Raw genomic sequence first — 25,253 nt, forward strand, 5'->3', positions numbered from 1 at the left:
ACTTAATTTAAAACATTATATGTATAACCTAAATTTGTAAAAAGTCCCTGTCCTAAAATGTTGTCCTTTTATCGATGTAGCGATTAATCACAATGACACAGAATGCAGAAACAAATCCTTGAAAATTGAAGGATTTTGCCCTAAAAATGTATAACACAAAGAAAATCTACATTTTGCGAATATATACAAGGAAATATTTCGCATGTGAAGTGGAAACACTATGCTTGTACGCGTGTGATTTGGGTTTTTAATTAACTTTAAATAAGTTTCAGTCATATCGCTACGATGTCTATAGTGTAGCAGTTTATAGTGATTTCTAGGACTGGGGCATCATGCCGCAGACATGCAGCATCATGTCACACCCAGTTACATTATCAAGACACATAGCCCGCCAGTACTAACACTAACCTCTTAATGAAAAGCGCCAAGCGACGCATTTTTATGTCTTTGTTATGACTAGGCTGAGGACTATGCTTGTAACAATACAAGGTTTCACTTGTGAAATATTTGCATAAATATTCAAGAAATATAAATATCCCACTTAACACCACACCTGGGCATAAAAATGGAAATGAATTTCTAAAGTTGATAGGAAATGCATCCATATCAGCAGGTGAAATTAGTAAATTGGTTCAAATGGAACAAAGTCTTAATCTACATGTACCAGGCACACAGAACAGGCAAATAACATCAGTTCATGGTGGCAAAGAACTGCAAGTAGTTAACACAAGTAAACCATTTGGTGAACAAGCTGGAGAAGTAAATAAGACATTACCTACTAAATTCTTTTCTATATCAGGTTATGCTGAAGCCGTTATTGTAGCCAGCATTAGAGCATATGAATATTGTGTTAGAAATGCAAAGAGTTTAAAAAATGACATTTCAAAATACTAAATCTAAAACGGCACAAACAAAAAAAAAATCATATATATATATATATATATATATATATATATATATAACAAACATTATCATGAAATGAATAGCTAAAACCATTGTCAAGTTAAAGGTCTAACAATTACTACCATTTTTGCAGCTATATCCATGCTTGCAACAACTCTTGCTTTTGTACACAACAAATTTTGCAAAATGTTTAACACAAGGGAAACAACCAAGCAGCTGATGTGGAACAAGTTCTGGAGGTGTAAATACTATAAAATAACTTCCATGACAAAGTAAAAATTAGGATGAAAAAATTTCACTATTTGGTCATGTTGTTTAAAAAAAAAACAACAGGAGCATTGCCTGGAATTATTAGCAGTGTAATAATATTGCTCAGACATTCTTTCTGTGGTATCTGACTGCTATTTAGCATGTTGCATTAATTGGTTTGTGATCCTTTTCAAAGGAGGACAATATACAAGTTCTTGTTGAAAGAAAATCAGGAAAGTCACTTATGGACTGATGTCAGCTATTATTAATGTCAATATTTACATCACAAGTCAAACCCCAAATCATTGTAACAATGTTTGTAAATTTTTATTGTATCCTACAATATTTTCTATACTGTTTTCATCACCAAGTCATTTTAAATTAAAAATATTCTAACACCAACTGTATAGTTTGATCTGTTGATCTCGTAAATTGTTGAAATTCTAACATTTTCATATCCTTGCTGTCCAAAAATTATTGTTCAGTAACATATTTTCAGCACCTGAAATACAAACACAAGCTCTTATACTTTGAACCTAGATATTCCTCTTTCCATTAGGCCATTGTTATCTGGTAGGAAAAATACAAGTCTATCATATATTTCCATCTGATGTATTTCAAGCTATATTGCTCAGGACTATCGTATCCACCATTTGTTTCATATCCTTCTGGTCTGCTCATCTCTGCGCAAGTCATTGCTCCATTTTGTACAAGGTTCTTGAACCAATAAAGTGTTCAAATCTTCGGTTTTAGATATCTACAATCATGATGTGGAAGATGTCGATTCTGGTTCACCCTAATTGGAAGACAAAATCTGAGTTGGGTATTTTCTTCCCCGAATAGTACTAGCTATGCAATAGCAACAGGTATAGTATTACCGATATTAAAAATGTCAAAACGTTTTTAGGTTACAATATTTCTGACTGGATTTAAATATAGATCATCTGGCGATTTACTCGAAATAAGTTTCATATTTTCACATGTATGTGCAACCCAGAAAATTTTGCATATTGATGCTCTTCAGCCATACTGTTCAGTCTCTGCAGATGACTTCATCTTATTGCCTGACAAAATCAGTGGTTATGCAAACGATACAAGTCACCAGGACATGATCCCTAAGCAGTCACTGCCAGATCTTCATGTAGGACAGTGGAGATTTGATTTCAATCAGACTGATGTGAAACCTATATATATTGATAATACCAATTCCAGTACATTTTTATCTGAAAAATTCAAGATATTTCACATCTTTATGTTGCCATCCACAATGTCCAGTTTACCTTCATTTCATGTCACTCTGCAAATATTCACGTATATTTATCATAAACATCTAATGGTTTGCATGAATAAGGTGTTTTCAGGGTAGTACATCCTCCTTTAAAATTCCTTTTCCATTTCCTAATGAACTGGTGCTTAGAAATCATTCGATTGACACGGGTAAAGCACGCTACTCATTGGACATTTAATTAGATGCAAGATTAGCTCATGGAGTTTGTTCTGCTTCAAATCTATCCAAGGTCAGAACAATACTTCTAGTTTGATCAATATCAGATCAGAAATAAGAGTTTATGGAGTGGTGACCAGATCAGATGATCTACTGCAATACTTCATTACTATGCATTTAATTCCCTCAATACTGAGCTCAACACTATACACCAATTTAATGCTTTCATTTAATGCCATTTATAACGAAGAAACGAGATTCAATTTGCACCAGTTAGTTTTTATGCCATCGCCAACACCATGTGATGTGACTCATGTGCACATTAATTTGTTTGAAAAATTATGGATGAAAAAGCATCTCTCAAAAAACTTGGAGGTATAATTTGCCCAAGACCTTCCTTAATTTACAAGTATCCTACGGGAAAATTAATTTCAATTTATGCCATAACCTCAGGAACAAATCCATGGCATAAACTGTCAATTGTTCTCTTTTATGTATGAATATATTTCAAGTCTGCATTCATACCAACCCCGCAAGTTTAACTTGTTACAAATTGCAATAAAGGGTAACACTGGACAACAAATTTTTACAAAAGTCATGTTACTGAAATAAAATTAGTCAATTCTTATCAATTTTTATGTGCTGAACACGAATATGACAGTCAAATTGCAAAATTGGCTCTAGTTTTTTTGTAATCTGCAAGAAATTAATGTTTACATAACGAAATGCATTCCAATAGTAAAAGGTCAACTGTAATAGCCTACCTATAAAAAATCAAGTCATTTGACTACATCTTAGATTTCTTCGCCTGTCTCTTGTACAGCTGTTCGGGAGCATCTCTGAGGAGTGTCCAGCAGTAGTCAGCCAGCATTGTAGTGGACCATTTTCCCTGGTATCTTTGTTCCATTGTTGCGATATCTTGATGAAAACGTTCGCCGTGTTCATCACTAACAATACCACAGTTGCTAGGAAAGAAATCCAAATGGGAATGAAGGAAGTGAATCTTTAGAGACATATTGCAGCCAAGTTTCTTGTACTTCATCAACATGTCTTCTACTAGTTCCTTATAGTTTTCTGCCCTAACATTTCCGAGGAAGTTTGTAGAAACTAGGCGAAAAGCATTCCATGCTTGTTTCGCGTCACCTTCCAGCAAGTTGTTGAACCGGTCATCTTTGAAAAGCTCTCCAATCTGAGGACCCACAAAAACTCCCTCTTTAATCTTTGCTTCGCTGAGTCGAGGGAATTTTTCATGCAGGTATCGGAATGCTGGCAAAGTCCGGTCAATGGCTTTCACGAAGTTCTTCGTCAAACCTAGTTTGATGTGAAGGGGTGGTAGCAAGATTTTCTGAGCCTCAACCAGAGCTGGGTGTTGGATATTCTTCTCTCCAATGGCTACATTCTGCCTGCGAGTCCATTCCTTCCTCATGTAGTGCATTTCCCTTGCTCGGCTATCCCACTCGCATAAGAAACACATGTATTTTGTATATCCTTACTGCAGTCCCATTAAAAGGGCAACTACCTTCAAATCACCACAGAGGTGCCAACTGTACTTGTTATACTCAATGGAATTCAGTAGCTGCCTTAAGTTATCGTATGTCTCTTTCATGTGGACAGCATACGCTACTGGAATAGATGGAAGAATGTTTCCATTGTGCAAAAGCACAGCCTTGAGACTCAGTTTCGAAGAGTCCACAAATAGTCTCCATTCTTGTGGGTCATGAGTGATTTTTAAAGCATTCATGAGGCCCTCAATATCGGAACAGAATATCAGATTACTTTCCTTTCTGAAGAAAGGCTCCAATTGCTGGTGGCGCTTTCGATATGCAGTAATTGTGACATCTTCTTCTAGAAGATTCCATTGTTGGAGTCTTGATCCTAGCAATTCTGCCTTGTTCTTTGATAAGTCCAAATCACGAATCAGGTCATTTAGTTCTTCCTGTGTTATTCTGTGTGGGGTTGATGATGCACCACAGTGAAAATCTGGATCACTGCATGCTGATGGACCAGGAGAAGAACAGGTCGACTCACCTTTGTCTTCGTCAGATGAATCAAGAGAATATTCTGCTGGAGGTTCTGGAATAGGAAGTCCCTCACCATGTGGAACTGGTCTCAATGCAGACGGAATGTTTGGGTAGACTATTCTCGACTTCTTTCGCTTCGTTATTCCGCCGGAAAGAGGAGGAACCAAGCAGAAGTAACAGTCATTTAGGTGGTTGCTTGGCTCTCTCCACACCATTGGGACTGCAAACGGCATTGATGACCTTTTGCAATTCAACCACTGTGAAAGCTGTGTTGTACATGTAGCACAGCATATATGCGGAGCCCAAGGCTTGTCTTGGTCACCAACCTTGCATCCGAAGTAAAGATGATATGCCTTCTTCACTTGAGAATTGATACTTTTCTTCTGGTTGGCAAATGTCACTTCCCCACAAATATAGCAAAAATTGTCCGCGGTATTAACACACTTTCGAGGCATTACTGTTCTTTATTGTACGTAAATGGATAAAATAATAAGTTTTATGTAACAGTAGCTTGAACTGTCTCGCACAACGTCTAAAATATTTTAAATGCTGAACCTATCTGATTGGGCTTTATATAGTACACTGCTTACGTCAGCTTCAGCAGCCGCCTGGCATTAGTATAATAGGCCTACACATGTATAGTACACTGCTGACGTCAACTTACTTCAGCAGCCGCATGGCATTAGTATTGCATTGCATCAGAAAATGATGCAATCAACTGTGGATGATGTGAGCATGATGGTATTATGCAATGTTACATCATTATTCCGGATGTTGCTGCAGTCCTACTGGAGAAATTTACACAGTGAAACATAGAAAATGAGGTATATGAATATCTTCAAAACGAGAGCCAATACAAATTTTTCATGGTTATATTCGTGTTCGGCACACCAAAATACTACAGATTAGGGCCTTTTCAAGTCAGTAATGATTTCACTGTTGACCAGTGTAATCTAAGCATACAAAATTTAAGCTATACATGCCATAATTTCAGTAAACTATTACAAATGTACATCAATTTTGCTACAAACCCAAATCTGCAGCTGTTAAAATTCTAATCACAAATGAGCATAATGCATGCAGATTACCACCAGAATACAAACAAAAAACGTATTGCCAAATTATTTATATACAACCCACTTTAATTAGCTGACACATCGATGAGTCAAGTCCATAAATTCAGCAATAAGTATGGTAATCTGTTCAATCCAAGATGTATTACATCTTTTTTTTTTTAAATTTGTAAAGCAAGTTGTCCTTTTACTGATCCAACATGTTTTGAAGTTTAAAAATCCATTTCCTCTATAACATTTTCAGTCATATAACATCCATGAGACACACTGATAACACCCATCTTGCTTACAATCTTGTGCAAATTTTGTTTCAAGCACTGGTCCACTAACTAAATATTTTAATGACTTGGCGAGTAGTTTTTAAATTGAAGAAAACCCCCCTTTTTTTCTAAATGTGTCATATGCAGTTGTTTTAAATGGAAAATAAGTAAAGTACATGTACGTCCACAATAGACAAATATTGTACTCTTGTAATATTCTTATGCAACCGTCTCTATATATATATGTACATGTATATATATATATATATATATATATATATATATATATATATATATATATATATTTATTCTCTAATTTATATGTGGGACTAAAGAGACGGTAAAAAATGTTTTACTTTCATTTTTAATGTACCAAAAAAGCGTAACACATATAGAGGTGGGCATAAGATGTAATTGGGTGAAAACAACACAATGATTATGCCACAAGTACAATTGTTGGCATATATGAATATGGCTTCCAGAGTGGCAGCAATCTAGGCAATTAGATACAAGATCATTTTAGTGAGTGCATCACACCCATTATTGCATGGAGATTTAAGGATATAAACTCAGATCTAAAGTCTAATCAAAATCAGATCGGAAATATGGTGGCAACAAGCAAATGATGTGTGACATGACATACCATAAGTTCATTTGGCTCTCATGCGGACAAAATAAACTAAGCCTAAGATCAATGAAGGATTCACAACAAAAGGCATGTTGACGTTGGAAGCAGCCCTTTTATTCCCATTTTCAGCAAATCCTGACAGATTGTACAAACTGCTGAAAAATATATTTTTTATTAATAGAAGAGAAAAAAAGAAAAAGATAGAAAATTTTAACGCTTTCTGCGTAAACTAAGAGAATTGTGACGCTTCCAGTTAGCCCGACGCGAGCCACCAATGGTGTGATGAAAGCCATGACCCTTGCCAAGACCTCTTGATTGGTGACCAGCGGAAGTGAGACCACGCATTTCTCTGTGCTTGTGAACAGCATTGCATATCCAGTTGATCTTGGGGTCCTTGCGAATAGCAGCATGAAATGGGTCAACTAAAATCACTTCAAAGAACTTGTAGGTGGAGTCTTGTGCAACCCAATAGGAACTAAGGACACGCAAGGCTTTACATTTACGTCCAACACGTTCCTGCAAAAAAAAAGGAATAGATTAACAAATTACAACAATAATATTCTTTATCTTTTTTTATTACAGGGTATACAATTTCAACACCATTTCCTAGAACTCAATCTTACACTGTTATCCTTACACAAAGGAGCCAATGAAAGAGTAAATCAACTGAATCTCATATACAGAGGTCGAAACTGGGACAAAATCCTAGCCAAGCAGTTAGATCGTATCTGTGAGGTAGCTTTGCAAATCAATATTTTGTCCCCATTTTCAAAAAATGTTGCCATTTTCATAATAAATTACTACCCTTTTATCTTGATATCCCTGTTATCAAGGCAATATTGTACACTTGGGTGGATGTAGAGACAAGTGGAGGAGGGCTAAAAAATCAAGCTGATGTTAAACTATAAATAGATCATGTTCTAAATGCAACCATGTGACAAGCTGAACAAGTACAGTTAGCAAGGACAACACTGGAAACCAATTACAACAACTTAAATTACCTTCTGGCAGCAATAAACAGAGCCAGACAAGCATTATCATGTTCCTTTCAAGTCTCAACATCCGCTACAGATGTAAATACATTGCAAGTCTAAATGGGCACAATTTTCATCAAGGATCAACCTGACATCATAAAGTATTTTAATGAAAAACCCATGTCGATATGACCATCCAATGATGATGAGCAACAATAAGATTTTCAAACGGGTTACCAGAATGGTCAAAGATAACGTCGGATCAGAACAAAGTTTGTTTAGGACCATGTTGACATGTGTAGTCTTTTAGTAAAAATCCTAGATCAACATAATCATAAGGATGAGTGCTGAGTCTCTAAATGAAGACCCTATGTGGATCGATAGGATGCTCCAAATCTTAGAGATGGATGCCCTTGTTGGCCATAGACTTCATTTTCATTTCAGGTCCAACTTGTCATTAGAACCATTGTGATGAAAACCCATGTCAACATGAATATTCACTCAGAACAAGTAGTGACAAGAACTTCAAAATGGCTGCCATGGTGGCCATATTGGATGTCTGAAAGCAAATGGGATGAATGCAGGGATGGTCCTGGCTTTTAAAAAGCTATCGCCCAAAAAATCGCCAACCTCAATATTTTGTCGCCAATTTTCAAAAAGTGTCGCCAAAAAAAGTAGTGTACATTTTTCCAAGTGTTAATTTAGTCTATTAATGTAACAGGCAATGAAAATTACAAAAGATGGATTAGTTACTACTTTAATTACAACAAGCATTAACAAAATGTTACAAAGTGTTACATGAAGATCCGTCGCGATTTTAGGGCTGCCCACTTGTTGAATGCAGTTTCAAAGTCTAATTTTTCACATCTGTACATGCTGATTCTCATTAAATTCTTGAGAGATGAGATGCAGAGCTTATTTCTGATGTCAGTTTTTATGAGGTTCATCTTACTGAATCCACGTTCATAGTCCTCAGTGCTGGCAGGTGACACCAGTAGTCTCTCAGCAGCCCCCCCTCTTTATGGCTAGCTTCACAAAGCTTGTAGGGAATTGCTTCCTAAATCCCAAGAATGATCACTGAATGCTGTATAAATTTTCTCGACAAGAAAAATAGGATCTCCATTCCCACGAATGAAACTTACACGAGTCAACACCTGGCAATATTGGACCGTATATATAAGCGTAAATTCACACCCAATTTAGGGATTCTTTCACTCCTGTATTTTGAGAAATAAATAATTATTATTAATTATGCAAAACTGTTTTTTTTTTTTTTTTTTTTTTTTTTTGCTATTTCTTGTTGCGGAGTTTAAGTCTCTGCAGCCGTAACACGGGACTGATGGCAAAAGGAAAAGATCAATGAGTAAAATGCTGCACTGGCGACAGATGTAATTGTGATTTGAGATTTTTTCCATTTGATTTGTATTTATACACAGTAGTCGGTACTTCAAAGGTTATCAGTTTTCTATGAAGGTTCAGCAAAACTATTGTATTGGTATATGTATAAAAAAAAAAAAAACAAGGATTAGCCATACAATTAATTGTATCTGTTCTATTCACGTCTTCAGAAGTCGGTCAGTTGTAGGTATAGTGCGGTAGCATGATTGACTGTATCGCAGCATACAGTAGTACTCAGCCCAGATGTCAGCATAAGCAGATTATGATGTAACAATGCACTGTAAAGATAGGGTTGTCAATAAGAACAAAGGATCATTTGTGTAACAGATTGATTCCAATGCATTGCTTAGTCAAGTTTGTGGCTTCCTTTCGTTCTGGCTTTAAATTTATTCAGTCCAAATCCATGATTGTATGTACAAATTAAATAACCAAAAAGTATGTCGCCAAAAAAATCGCCAGGTGGGATATTTTTGTCGCCAATAAGGAAAAAAAATCGCAATTTGCGACATTGGCGAAGCCCAGGACGATCCCTGTGAATGCAGTACAGTGTATCCCGCAGGGGGGTAAAACTGAGGGTAAAAAAAAAAACCTTGGTGTCAGAAATGGGGGTCAAATAAAAAATGTGAGGGTCAAAAATGTACCGACAAATGTTCCTCTGACTCGTGTATTTTTTTTAAAGCTTGAAATAGGATATTGCAACTTGCACAGCATACTCTCTCTCTCTTTCCCTCTCTAAACATACAAATAAACCAACATGCACAATTAACAAACAAATGCATTGTCCATTCAAAGAATCATTTTATTAGTTCATTTTTCTTTTAAATTCGTACTTTTAACAGTCTCTTTATAATCTTTTTGAAGCAATATTATAGACCAACACATTACATATAAGCCAATATAAAAAGCCTAATAAATCTTTTGTAATCAGATGTCAGTTGATTTACTGCCTGTCATAAAATATGTACTATCATCGGTTTCATTGTACTTCGTCTTGGAACAAATTTATCCAAAAATCAAGGAGGCTAATGATTCATCTTGTTTCTAATAAGTTACACTTAAACTGTAAGATCTCTATTTTATTGCAGTACTTTAAGATCTCTATTTTATTGCAGCAAAGTTAAAAACCAACAAAATCTGCACTGACCCACTGACTTTGTAATCCAAATAAACCCATTTTTCTCAGCAAGTTTACTTATTTCTTTGTTGTAAAAGATGTCTTGGGTTATAATGTATTCTCCAGATATCTTGTGGCGAATGAAGGCATAGTCTTTAAAAATTCTTAAACCCTGTCGCAACAGGATTATTCACTTTTGCAGTCCTTGCAATGATGCGATCACAAGTCACACTGGTAATTCTAATGGATGTGCCGTATTCCAGTCAAGGGAATTATTTTCTCCATTTTTCATTAAAGTTAGATTCACAGTTACTCTTTTGTGTTCTGCTTCTTTCACTTCTTTGCTAATGATTCTTAGTGCACGACGTTTTAATCTGGTGGTCACCTAGTGCAACAAGCATTGAGGTTAAACATAAGGACAACATTTTGCCGATTTCAATGGAAATCACAGGAGAGCTCACGAGTAGGGGAAACTACTCTATCATAACATTGCCTGTGCTAATCTGGTTCCTTATTTCGTATGTGCCCTGCGTTGCACTCCGCTTTACAAATAGGAGCGCAATGCAGGCAGTAAACAAAGTGGGGAACCAGTCAATGCCTCTGCTGGAAGTATACACGACGCCACCCTTGTCCAATGCATTGGATATTAAATAAATCCTGATCGCATTATGTGAATCCTTTGCATCAAAAAAATGCACGGCAAAATGTGTGCTTAAATTTTCTCCAGCACGCGTCCCTGATGCACAAATGTGCATAAAGGGAAACACTGGCAGGAGCAGTTGTCATAATAAACTTGTGCCAATGGATACCCGACAGATGGATGAAAGGTGATCAAATAGGCTTTTCAGGTTTCTGACCAAATGAGCAAAAAATCTGAAGGCCGAAGTGGTTTTGAGAATGCTCACATGGCTAAGCATCCAGTGGCCAAATACAGCAGCAGTTGGCCAAAAAATCTGTGCAAGTAGAGTGCAGAAATTTTCTTTGATGCAAATGTCTGCAGATACCATAAAAATGACTGCTTCAAGATTTCTCTGTAATCTGCATCTTCATCCATATCCTGATTGCACTTTGGCATCATCTGTGCCAATTTCCAAGGTTTTAAAACCAGCATGCCTTTTCAAATTTGGCCAGGTTTTACTTAACAGTCTGAGAAGTCACTGGAAGCTTTTTTTAAATTTTATTTAAAAAGTTGCAGCTGTATTTGATGACAGATCATTATCATTTACACAGAATTTGAAGTCTTGTTCTGGATGTTTTTGTCAACTCTGGACACCTGCTGAGCATTTTTGAGAAGTCCCTTTAAGCTGGTTCCATTTTAGTAACAGCCACATTTAATGCTGCTTCAGCAGCTTTTGTAAAAATTGTGAAGCCATTTATGCCAGGACACTTCCCACCAAATTTCAATTTCTGTCAGGTGTTTTTTTTAAAAATATATATTTGTTCAACAACATAAAAGTGGGGAATGATACAAAATTGCATTACAGTATTATGGTGTAATACAATATGAACAATGGTGCACACATTAACCTACATACCTCAGCCACAGATCTGTGAGTGCGCTGGAACTTGAGTTGGTTCACACCATGGGTTTTCGGTTTACTGTATGTGCAACCCTTGGGAACTGGCCTTTTTCTACCTCCACGGCGGACACGTACACGGTAAATAATGTAACCTGCAAGAATTTTTTTAGGAAACGGGTTAGAATTATTGTACATTTGAAACTTACAATACTTAACACAATATATTCAAAACACTAATTAACCATAACAGCTGCCAAAGTGATACTGGTATTGTGATATATAGCTTGACAACCAGTGAGCTTGTCAATTGCCAATTTTGCAAATTTGCTGCAGAACATTTTTGCCAACCTGTCCACTTTTGAGCCATTTTTATCCCTTTGAGCTGCCTCAAATGGATCCTATTCTTGACGAGGTAGATTAAAGAAACATCTTTGTTTTAATGCTATTTATCTAACAATTATTGCAATCCACTAAGGTGTCAAAACTGCCTCCATTAGGTAGAGACCTCCAGGCGACAAATACGATTTCTCATACATTACACTACTCTTAATAGCAATTTGAGTAATTTAAACAACTGTCCATGTCACTTTATTATCTAATACCAAGATCGGCATAGTTTGTGTCAAATTTTTTAATTTCAGTGAGGAATTTACTGCTGACAAAGCGCAACACCAATGGTGCTCATAAAAAATACTACCATTTTAATCAAATCCGATTTAGATGTATTTTTGACACTTTAAGCAACAATAAAAATTCTTGTACAAAGATGAATACTGTAAACAGTACATCACATACCCATCATAAGATAAGTAATATTCTTGTACTTCTTTAATGTAAAACCCTTTCATTGGAAGATTACTTTAAATCAAAAGGTATCTCCCTGTGTCTGAAATGCAAGCCATCCATACCATTTGGTCAGTGTATGAGAGTACAGCAAACAAAACAAGTTACTTTGATGAAACTATTTTTCTTCGTCTATTTATTAATATGGTGGCTGGAATGTGACAAAATTACCTTGTTTAGCTCTGTAGCCAAGTCTTCTGGCCTTGTCAGGCCTAGTTGGGCGTGGAGCACGGTGGAGGGCTGTAAGTTGACGATACTGCCAACAGCGAACACGCAATAAAAACCTCATCACATCAGACTGCTTCTTGCGATACATCTCTTGGATATACTTGTAGGCCCCCATGGTGGCTGAAAGATGAGAAGTGTACCATATCAAAATCCGAACTGCAAATCATGATCCTTAAATGAGAAATTTTACGTCATCTGTATCAAAGATTATTGACAAGTTTGTGAACGTCATCTGCGATTCTTTGAAGTCAGAGTTTACTTTGTATATAGAACGTAAAGCATGATCATTTCCGTTGTTGGAATAGTGTTCAAGTGCAATTTGTAATGTCCAACATGTGGAGACATCCACACAGAATGGCATACATTTTTGGGGGGAAATTAAAATCCTTGAATTTTAACAATACACTGAGGCTGGATTAATTACGAACAATTACCAAACTTCCGTTGTCAAGTCAGATGGCTCTGTATGATAGAAACGCACCTTTCCAAAGCTAAGCTGAAACAGACATCTTCTGAAACTATTTTATTTGAATTGCAAGACATAGTACTAAAACAAAACCAACATGTGCTATCTCCTACATTGTAGGACTATATGTCGAGCTCTTTTGAAAACTGAACTATTCTTGATTACGACTGGCTTAAGTTGGAAATTAGCAGACGCAATTAGGATAAACTAGCAGTGTTGGAACTACCGAGGGGAACGGACTGGTGTCTTCCCTTGTGTTACACTGTTACAGGTTAGAACCCCCATCCCTCGATTCATGGACGGATACTCCAAATTTTCTTTACAAACCAACCCCTGTGGAAGAAACTGAAATTAAGTGCCCACACCGTCTCTTGGAAGGGAGTTTGCTAAAAGATTCGATTTCTTAAAAGCGATGTTATTACTGCTAGCGCTGCGGAAGTTATGAATACTGATCATCTACTGCGACACACGAAACAAATACAACAAACTCTCTTAAAAACAATTTATTACTGACAGGTGACGTTTCCTAAGACTAACAAACAATACCAATGATTTACAGACATATGGTAAACACTATACAGATAAATTGGACAGAGTTGAATTCATCCTTCGAAACACCAAAAATTGCAAATTATTCAGATTGAAAAACTTTCAAAGAAGAATTATTCAATATCTGAATGGTGCCCCATGCACTTTAGAGCTTGATGAATTAGAGATTTTTTGACCATTATAAAAACATACCTCGTCTACAGTACGGTTATCGGCGGAAAAGGAAGTAAAAGGGAGTAACGACCTGAAGGTTTATATATCAAAACAGTAACATTCATAGTAATAGTTTACAACCAGTCTTGGAATCAAGTCGCTGAAACGCTTTATGAAGAGATAAGAGTTATCTTTAAGCGTCCAGCAGAATATAACTGTTTGACGCGAGATTTAGCGACTGCAAAAGTCCACTGGCTCTCGACGCGAGCTTAAGAGGGCAGGGGCCAGTTTTTATGTACAAATTTAATACTGCAATCAGCGACCTAGTATAAAAAATCATAAAAAGTCAAATACACAAGTGAGGTCAAAAAGGTCCATATTTTTAGAGACCTATATTAAAACAAAGCATAAGAATAGTATTCACTTGACCAGAGAAGTCAATGGCAGTTCATAGCAGAAGTTTATGCACCCCAACCCCTATTTTATACATGCATTTTTCACATCCAGAGGCCATTTTTGACAGCATGTGGTGCTCACAGTGCAAAGCAAGCTCTTTCCCTGGATGAAAATTTTGAAAAACATTGTCTACTAAATAGTTTGATGCGATTCAGAATAGTTGTCATCCAAGCCGTTTTTGAGATACTCTACTTGCCTTGAACCCACGTGTCTACTGCTATGGGAGGCTAGCTCTTCTTCCTAGCCGACTATTGGTATTTCACTATCAGCATACTGCAGAGCAACTATGGAAAGTGTACATGCCTGACATCAATTTCAAGAACAACACAAGCCCGAAACACCTAGTTCACAAATATATTCACATCTACAAATAGTAAACAATAATAGCTGAAAAAGTCACACCATAGCCGTAAGTTAAGAAATTTGCCAGGGGCCAATTTACGAAACTGGACCCTGCCACCTTTATGTTTAACAAACAGCAATAATGGGAAGGGAAACAAAAATCATACCAAGTGACTGAATTTTTTCAGATTACCCCCATGACCCGTTCTGACATGGGACCCTACCTAAAAATACTCCCCCCAAACCCAACTACCCTTCAAGTATAGACAGCACCAGGGAACAAGTAACCTATTTAGGTAAAGGAAAGCTTCCTTTGGAGAAGAAAAAAAAACAACAAACAGCACCACTCCAACCCAAACTGGGAAACGGGATACAAGTACTAACAAACCCTTTTCCCCAGGCAACAACCAAGAAGTAAAACCAAGATTTCATTCACTGGAACATACGTTATACATAAGCATTAGGGACAAGCAACTGCTCTACCTAAGCAACAACAGCATTATAGGCGCCCTTTCCAGAGCACACCATGGGCAATTTAGTTTAATTAGACCAAAAACTGACTACCTAATTGTTCACTGCAGCATGCTCAACCAAGTGGTAAAATTCCTGCATCTGGAAATCCTATGCCACATTAGAGTTAAAATCGAAAGGCACCACAAAATACAAAATAAACCTACTAAACCTGACAGCAAAAATGCCTCTGAATCAAAAACAAACAAAAAAACTACCAAACCACTTCTAAATATGAACTTCAAATCAGTACTAACCCTCAAAGGATATAATAAGGATCTAAATGTCCAAACACTGCTTAAAAAACTCCATGAGAATGGTGCAAAACTAGAAAAGGCATACCAACTTAAAAGTCGTAAAAGGACTACTCGCCACAAAAGCAGTTATAGTATCAAAAGAACCAATTACAACCTTGATAAAATTAGATTCCTCCAGAGTAAGACTAAAACCTTTTGTCAACAACCCCAATTCTGCACCAACTGTCAACATTGGGGACACTACACCAACAAATGTCAATACAGATATAGATGTAGGGGCCAACATAGAGAGGCATGTAAAAAGAGAATTATCAAATGCCCCAAATGCAGAGAACCACACCACCCCAAAGCATCTGAATGCCTCTATACTATCAAAGACAATCAAATAACCGCATGAATGCCAAACATTTGACATATCAGGCAGCAACACAAAAAAAAATTTATAACAGCAACACAACTTCTATTAAAATGGAACAAAGGAAGTCACCTAACCTCTCAACTCCAATCACAACAAAACAAAATCCACCTCCACAAAAAATTAATCTGCCCCAAACTGTTCCAAAATCTGAAACCAAATGAGCAGGAATGCAATCAGGAAAAAATCAAAGCCATAACAATACCAAAAAAAAAATCAGTCATACACCCCCCACCAAGGTTATCAAAACATCACATGGCAGATGTGGATTGAACTGTTCAAAGAGATAATTAAATATAACAGCACCAGAACCCCCCACACTAGAAAACAATAGAACACCTAAACTCGTGTGGTGCCAAACATTATCATGCTAAATTCACAATTACTCCTCAGACCACCATCATAACCACAACCACCACCAATCTCAATGGATAACACAACTAAAAAAGACGTACTATCTGGCAATGGAATTACAGGGGCCTATCCAAAAACCTACCTGAACTAATGCACAAAATCATTACTGCAGTCAATAAACCTGACATAACCTGCCTCCAGGAAACACTTACCAGAGAATCTGAAACATACCCCAAATCTCCGGATACTCACCAGGCATATTCAAAAATCATAGCAATGGGAATAAAGGAGGAGGACTTGCAATATTTCTAATTGATTCCCTGCCCTACTCTGAAACATTAACGATCCCAATGCCAATAGACATAAATAACAAAATTGAAATTCAAACTGTATTAGTCAACACTGGATCGAATAATATAATAATAACTAATATATATGACCCAGGGGGCAATGACAACCCAATCAACTTAGAATCTTTTCGACAAATCTCCACTAACCAGTCTGGAAACCAAATCATTTGTGGCGACTTCATTGCTCACAATGAACTATGGGGAGAAAGTAGAAGGGATAAAAGAGGCAAATTAATTAAAGAATGGATTGCTGAATCAAACCTAACCATACTCAACGATGGGTCTAAAACTTGACTTAATCCTGAGGATGGCTCCCTCTCAGTAATTGATCTTACTATATGCACACCCAAACTAGCGCAACTTACAAACTGGTGGGTTGATCAAGATAACACATTAGGTAGTGACCATTTCCCCATCATAATCTCCCTTCAAATATCAGTTCAGCACAACACCCATGAAGCCCCACCCAAATGGAGATATGATAAAGCTGATTGGGATAACTTTAGAAACATCCTAGCCACTATTAATACCAAAAAGCTCGAAGACCCAGATATAACAATATTCCATGATAATGTAATTAATACTATACTTAATGTAGCTACCCTAAATATTCCACAAAAAATACCCACTCAGACTAAACAATCAATACCATGGTGGGATGATCAATGTCAAAAAGCACATAGAGATATAAAAAATGCACTTAACAAATAAGTGAACAAGAAACTCAATAGATTTCGTCCAATATAAAGACAAAGAAAAACACCTTAAAGGGATTGTAAAACTAGCCAAAGAAAAAACATGGCAAGGCTTCTGCTCCAAATTGAACCTCAAATCTAAACAAATATGAGGTAAAATAAAATCTATCTGGGGGAAAGCTATCAACTTAACACCTAAGCTGAAAAATGCTACAACCAACCATGACAAAGCTGACCTACTTGCTAACCATTTCTTGGCCATGAGCAGTAATACCAATCACACTAGGAACTTCCAAGAACACAGACTTAAAGCTGAAACCACACTTCCTAACCTCTTTAAAGACCAAGGGTTCAAGAACTCAGATTTAAATTATAAATCACCCTATACAAATGGAAAATAGCACTAGGGTCTAAAAAAAAAACCTCACCTGGGAAAGATCAAATTGGATATATCGTACAGAAATCTTCCAAACAACATTACAATAACCATTATAAAACTGCTCAATCAAATTTGGCAAAGTGGAAAACTACCACTTAGCTGGAAAGGAGCAATTGTCATCCCAGTCCCTAAACCAGGTAAAGACCCTAATAATAATAACTCGTATCATCCCATCCCTCTCACTAATAACATATGTAAAATGATGGAAACAATCCTAGCCAACAGATTAAAACACAACCTAGAAAGTAACAAACTCCTATCAGAAAACCAATGTGGCTTCTGTAACAGGCGCTCTACCACAGATCAACTTTTAAGACTAGAAGCGGATATCAAACTTGCTTTCAACTCCAAAAGAAAATCTGACAGACAACTTACAGCATTCTTCCTTGACCTTGAAAAAGCGTTTGATCTTGTCTGGACCAAAGGATTGATTACAGAACTCAACCACTTTGGAATTAATGGACACATGTTTAACTGGATCAAAAACTTCCTAACAGGTCGCAGAATAATCACCAGAGTAGGAAACACTACCTCAAAAGAATACCCCCTTGAAAACGGTACCCCACAAGGGAGTGTACTCAGTCCTATGCTATTTAACATCATGATTAACGACCTTGACCTCAACCTAGCGACAAAACGGGTTAACATTTCCCAATTCGCTGATGACAGCGGTATCTGGAGGGCAGGAAACCTGCTAGCAATCAAGTAGTCAAAGAAATCCAGAAAAGCCTAGATAGCATAGGGAGATGGGCAGATAAATGGGGTTTTAAGATCTCACTTGAAAAAATGATAGTAATAATCTTCTCCCCTAAACGCAAAAACCAGATAATTTACCCCAACTTCTATATTCAAAACCAGTTAATCAAATATGATAAGGTAGTAAAATTCCTAGGTATGTTCTTCAATAATCGCCTATCTTGGAAACACCAGATTGAACAACTAAATCAAAATTGCAATAAACATATTAATCTCTTAAGAAATCTTAAAGGGACAACCTGGGGATCCAATCAAGAAACCATATTAACCATCTATAGATCACTTATAAGGTCAAAGCTAGGTTATGGATGCGAAGTTTACAACTTGGCAAAACAAACATTACTGAACAAACTGGATACCATCCAAAGGAAAGCATTATCTGTTTGCACTGGCACTCAACATCGACATCATTAGACAAACTTCAGGTCCGCACCGGTGAACTGCCATTAAAAATAAGAAGACAGGAAATGCTCCTCTGATACACCAATCGATTAACAAATCACCACGACTCGCATGCTACAAAAGTAACCATTAGCAAATGCAACAAACCGTTTAGCCACAAGATAGTTCCTATCCCACCAGGTGACAAACAAATCCTAGAACTCGCGGGGGGGGGGGGGGGGGGGGAAGCTGCCAACACTTGCTCTACAAGAGGAGTACACTCACTTCCCTGACTCCGCCCCTTGGACAAACCCTATCCCTAGGATCAACACTAGAGTCACCAATTATGGAAACAAATTGGAACAAGAATCTAAACTCGAAACCATCATAGCAATGGAAATACAAGACACCTAGTCTGGCTTCATAAACATTTTCACTGACGGATCCAAAACAACCGAACCCCCCATAATAGAGCTGCAGTGGTCATTCCCGAATTCAACATACAAATGGGATCCAGATTACCAGACCACTGCTCAACTTTCACCAGAGTTCTGGGCAATAATAGAATCATTAAAATGGATTAAAGACCAAAAAGTTCCAAAAGCAGTTATGATCAGCAACTCACTTAGTGTAATAGAATTCATCAAAATCTCACAGCACCAAATCAAGAGAATAATTCTTGGCTAGAGATTCTTATATGCTTAAGGAATTATCCACAGTGGATCAGATAGTTGAATTCATGTGGATATGCATATAGGAATTCCTGGTAATGAGCTAGCCGACAAAGTTGCAAAAAACATGTTAGTGAACCCTAACCCTGCCCCACTCAGATATAGCATAACAGAAGCCCAAAGCATAACAAAAAACTATATTAACCAGAAATGGCAGGAGCACTGGAACTCCACTACCAAAGGCAGGATACTCTACTCCATTATAAAAGAAACCAGTAGGTCCATCAAACCACCCAAAGTGAACAGCCTGGACCAAAAATTATCAATTGCATCGTAACCGGTAAAACAAAATTAGCAGGAAGTTTTGGCGAACATTTAGGACCCAAGCCTGCTAATATCAATTGATATCACTGCAAAACCATTGAAGACCTGCCACATATATTCAATAGCTGCTCAAAATATCAGGAAGCTAGAATGGAATTTCAAAAAGCTCAAAACAAAATTGGATCCCCTACCACTTACCCAGATTTCCTTAAAAATAACAACCCCAACATAAATATGACCTACCAAAACATACTTAAATTCCTAGACACATCCAAGTTAAAGAAAGAATATAAAACACCCTAAAAGCATAAAATAAACAACCCGACCTCACTTAAATATAAATTTCCACTAGCAGATGGGCACCCTTGACGGGGCCTGGGGGACATGAGTACTCAGCAAAGGTGTCCCGCTAGCTTAAAAATAACAACCAGTAAAACATACATAGCCCATCCAAATGCTCTCTAAAACCAGATTAATATACACAGGTGCTTTAGATATGTCCTTAGGGACCTCAATACTCGGCAAAAGCTCCTGTGTTCTTAAATCCCAAATATATCCTTAAAAAAAAAAATTAATATTTTAAAAAAATCTTCTCTGCTCTCTTTCTAGCCCTAATATGAAAGACGGCCAAAGTAATAATGCATCCTAATTCTGTGATACAGACCATACTATCACTAAAGCAGTACAGAGTTTTCCATCCAATGCAACCTAGCTCATCTTTAGAACAATTTCAGACACAAGAACCAAAACTCAAAATTAGTGCAAGTACATCCATTTAGACCAGTACCCTGGAATGAGTAGACTCCTGCCTGCAGATGGTCACCTGCCTTCCTGGTCATTACCTCCCTTGCCTCAGTCGGACACAAATAAGCGTGCAATGCAGGCATGAAACACCTAACATAAATAAAAGCAAAAATAAATGAATAGCGAGTGGCACTTTGGTGTCAGAATCCTTACACAATTCTATCAAGAGGTCTACAAGAACTACCCAGTCCAGCAGCTAGTAGAAGCAGCTAACTACAAATTTACACAACACAGCTACCATTTCCCTGAAAATACCTGAGAGGAAAAAGGACTGGAGAAATGTAAAGAAGCAGAAGAAAAACGTAATGTCAGTAAAAAGCTAGCTAGATCTTATATTGAATTATTGTTTTAAATCATGTCAACTTTAAATAAGTTGTATCTTATCTTATACTTAAATAATGCAGAAAATGTGATCTTACTTCAGTGAGATTTGAAGGTCATGGGTTTGAATTCTTTGATGCTCTGAGATATGAATATTAAGCTTCCATATGTTAGCATTGATTTATGCTATTTCAGTTGCCATTGAAAAGTGGTTAACTGCTTTGCTTTTAACCACAGTAGTAACCAGTGTCTTTAACCACATTGGTAACCAGTGTCTTTAACCACAATGGTAACCAGTGTCTTTAACCACAATGGCAATCAGTGTCTTTAACTACAATGGAAAGCAGTGTCTTTAACCACAATGGTAACCAGTGTCTTTTACCACAATAGTAACCAGTGTCCTTAACCACAATGGTGATCAGTGTCTTTAACTACAATGGTAACCAGTACCTTTAACCACAATGGTACTCAGTGTCTTTATCCACATTGGTAATCAGTGTCTTCATCCACAATGGTAACCAGTGTCTTCAACCACAGTGGTAACCAGTGTTTATTGGTACACAGATTTTAGCCATGATATAGTCATGACCATTACTCAATACAGAATAGGCTTCCTAATGGCATGTTGAAATTCAGATCTCGTATGGACCATCTTGGGAGGGATGAACCCACATTTTACCCTTAGTTTTTTTATTTCCTTGTAAAAGTCTCACACCAAGTTCTTTTTAACTTCTTATTTGTCTTATTTTTTTATTAAATTTTCATGAATTCAATTATTTTTGTGGGTATAAAATTTCATGGTCTTTCAGAAAAATGACATTTGATGGCACTTAAATTGTGGATTGGGGATAGGGTTTTCATAGAAGGATAATATTCAAAGAGTTTAAATTTGTGGTTTATGGCAACTACAGAATTGATGAAAATTGGTGAACCACTAATTAGAATAATTAACAGGTGACAGAGGTGTAGTTTTCACCCTTTACGGTGACAGAATTGATACATGCTGGAGCCAACTCAGGCTGTCAGCCTGTTAATCCTCAGGAAAGGCACTTAACTCTCATTTTCTTGGCATGATATATCCAATGATTTGTTAAAAGTGCAGTGAAAACAAACTAGTCAAGTGTTGTATATTTTTCTTTTTTGCAGTTATTACAAGAATATAAGAATTTTACTAGCAAATTGTTCTCCATCACTTTTTATTATTTTCTGACATTACTAGCTGTGGTAGAGAAGAACTGTACAAACAGCAATATACTGATGGAGGATCTGCACACATGTGCTACTGATTATTGGTCAGTTCTGTTAGGGATTGCGATATAACGTCAAATGTCTTGAAAAGATTTCATGCAGAGGATAAATAGAAGAGGGATTTGACTTTCTATCCATGCACAAAAAGTAATCGACATAATTGAATTTATTAGCTGCAAGCCACTTGAAATCCAGAAATTCTGTAATGCAGAATATCCACCATTAAATATGACACTGTACAGTTTTTCTCTGCTATGGTCAGTAATGTTAGAAAATAATTATAAATGGCAGAAAACAACTTGTTGATCTACAGACCTGGATTACACTGGATATTTTGCAAATTATGAACACATTAAAATCTTACTTGAAAGAACACTGTTATGGAAGACCATTTGTCAATGAAGACCATGTTTCAAATGCTCATATCAATTATATTATAAATTATAAGAACAAATTTTTGAGAGTTTTGTTTTGTGACAATTTTTATGGTCAAGAGGGATAAGAAATTTACACTTGCTGTTCTTGTACACTAAATGCAAACCATTCCAGTGTCCTTGAATTGCATTGATATCCACAGAGATATTGTATTATTTGCCACAGAGATATTGTAGGGGATATTGTATGCTACAAAGATATATGATGCAGGGATACAAATATTGTATGGGATGTTGTAGGTCATTAGAATATTGTATGTCATAGAGATCTTGAATGCCACAGGGCTTGTTTTATTGCATATTGTATGCCACAGGGATATTGTATGGTGCTGATATATATAGATAGATAGATATATATAGCATGACAGCAAATTTTCTTTATCAAAGTAATGCATATATTGGTCACCTGCAATCCTTGGCCAGGTGTGTCCTAATCAGAAAATGGTTTCTCACTGCTGTAAACAGTTACTAGAACATATTGACAGTGACTACTCAGATTAGACAAACTAAACATTTGCTCCTCGAGGAAGGTATTGTTTAGGGAAAGGCATATTATGTGAAGAAATGTGTAAATGTTTGTTATTTTGGTTGTACATACCATACTCAAGTCACACTGTCAGTGTAACTCAGAGGTATCAGTGTGTCAGATAGAAAGTGAATCAGTTTTTTTAATTAGGCAAAAGCATCAAGAGCAATTTGTTTGCTAGATGGTTGAAAAGCGTTTTGTGATTTCACAGCAATAATGGGAGTTGCCTTTTCTGCCAGTGAGATAGAAGTACTTTGATATCTTCATCAACTTTATCTCTGATGAAAAAGGTTTATCTTTGAGGAGAGATACATGTTACATTCCTTTTCATTTGGGTTAGTGGCTTTTAAGTATTTATAAACTTGTCCGTAAAAACAGGTAAAGCATTATTTTAAGTATTTACAAACATGTCTGTAAAGACAGGTAAAGCATTATTTCATTTTTCATTAACACTAGCCACATGAGGCTTCTTTTCCTTCCCTGTTCATTACATGCCTCTCACATAATCCAAATGTCTTTTGATCTTGTTGAGTTAGAAATTGGTTAATCCAGACATTGTTTGAAGCATGAACAGCATTTCCTAAGCCGAATTATACAATTTGGTCAATGAGAGACAGCCCTCAGTTTCAGAGTCACATGTAGTGTCAGTGGTGAAATTAGTGTTTTGTGATGATCAGTGATTTTTTTTTAAAAGGATCCACAACAGTTTAATTTATAGGATGGATTAAAGTGAGCAGGATATAGTAATCTTTTGCGGAAGATAAGTTTGGAAGAGAATTTTGTTATTTGGGTGAATAGTGCTCAACTAAATCTGTTTAGAGCATGCAAATAATATGTATAAATAATAATAATAATCAGTGCATGGTATTTGTTCAAAAACCAAGTTTGAAAAGTGAACCTTTATACAGAGGTCATCTGTGTACAAAGGCCAGTTTGACCTTTTTCATGAGAAGCTACATATGGCAGGTTTGACTAGCAAGAATAAATATTTCCTGATAAAGATTCCCTTCTGTAAAAGGCTGTGGGGTTTAAATGGAAAGCAAATAAAGGCTTTGCAAGAAATAGGCAATGTTGTTCTTTTTTACTTTTATTGATAAGGACCATGCATTTTCATATAAAGAAGCAGACATTTAAAAAAGCATAGCATGTGAGCAACAAAAAGTTCATCTGTAAGTTTAGATGCATTAAAAGGGAAATAACTCCTCCAGTCCTCTTTAATATCACATGATGAAGAAAATGGTCAAATGTAGTTTATCTCAGTACTTTTGTATCCTTGCCATGGATCAATAGGGTCATAAGTGGTACTGATGTCCATCTGTGTCCTTAAATAATGCTTTTAGAATATGCAGATTATTCTTCGAATTGCTATGTCTTGTTTGTCAAGGGCTTAAAAGAATTCACATATCCCCATACTCAGCATCATAAGAAGTCTTGTAATGAAAACTCCAAGTACAGAGGAGCCTCATTAATTTGGATTCCTTTTACTGGAAACCTTGCTATCCAGACAAAATTCAGTGGGAATGGAATTCCTAAACGTTAATATGCCATGTTAATCAAGAAATCCACGTTCTGGATCTGGACATCAAAATTGGGGACCAAAGTGTAAAATTACTATAAAACTTGTCTCGATAATCCGGAAATAATCTGTCCAAAATAAGAAAATATGAAAAATCATATGTGAAAATACAGTCAGTCAGATAACACAGATTCACTTATGCAGATTTGGAGGTGCGTCAATGTATCAATCTCTGATTGGTCAAGTTCTAGTGGTATGTTCAAGTTATCAGTTGATCATGTGATCTTGTGTGTGGAAAAACTAAGTAGTGTGACCATATTATAACCAGCGATTGTATAAACAATGGCAGTTTTAGCTATTTGCCGACAGGGGTGTTGATAATTAAATAAACACACTAGGATCAGATTTGTACACGCTTTTTTACATAACATATGGTTATTAAATGAAGTGTGTCATTAGGCCTCTTTGTTGTTTACCAGTTGTATGTAACGGTCACTGTTTATTGATGGTTTTCAAATACAGTTGATTGATTTAAGCTGTGGACAGTATAGGGCTTCATTTTAGAATCAAATGGGGACGTCAATTATCAGCTCTTTAGCAGTTATAACAGCTGTACATTGTGTGATGTGTT

General features: G+C 36.5%; 1 protein-coding gene across 1 annotated transcript; it reads right to left on the reverse strand.

The window, feature by feature from the left end:
* Window positions 1–6,670: 6,670 nt before the first annotated feature.
* On the reverse strand, window positions 6,671–13,980 carry LOC149784941 (large ribosomal subunit protein eL15-like). Its single transcript, XM_089978578.1, has 4 exons — window positions 13,863–13,980; window positions 12,599–12,775; window positions 11,600–11,736; window positions 6,671–7,094 (listed from the first exon to the last, which is right to left on the reverse strand). Exons 2-4 carry the CDS (start codon window positions 12,768–12,770, stop codon window positions 6,789–6,791), a joined length of 615 nt encoding a protein of 204 aa, XP_089834704.1. The 5' UTR covers window positions 12,771–12,775; window positions 13,863–13,980; the 3' UTR covers window positions 6,671–6,788.
* Between the last annotated feature and the right edge of the window lie 11,273 nt (window positions 13,981–25,253).

Source organism: Sinohyriopsis cumingii, chromosome 13, assembly GCF_028554795.1.
Source record: "Sinohyriopsis cumingii isolate HCF-2022 chromosome 13, ASM2855479v2, whole genome shotgun sequence".
NCBI classification, from domain to species: domain Eukaryota; kingdom Metazoa; phylum Mollusca; class Bivalvia; order Unionida; family Unionidae; genus Sinohyriopsis; species Sinohyriopsis cumingii.

What these genes read in the sequence shown, in the direction of transcription:
- LOC149784941 (XM_089978578.1), bottom strand. Translation starts at nt 12,770, where the DNA reads ATGGGGGCCTACAAGTATATCCAAGAGATGTATCGCAAGAAGCAGTCT. An exon ending in TGGCTACAGAGCTAAACAAG is followed by an intron (nt 11,737 to 12,598) that starts GTAATTTTGTCA and finishes AAATTCTTGCAG; the next exon opens with GTTACATTATTTACCGTGTA. An exon ending in CTCACAGATCTGTGGCTGAG is followed by an intron (nt 7,095 to 11,599) that starts GTATGTAGGTTA and finishes TTTTTTTTGCAG; the next exon opens with GAACGTGTTGGACGTAAATG.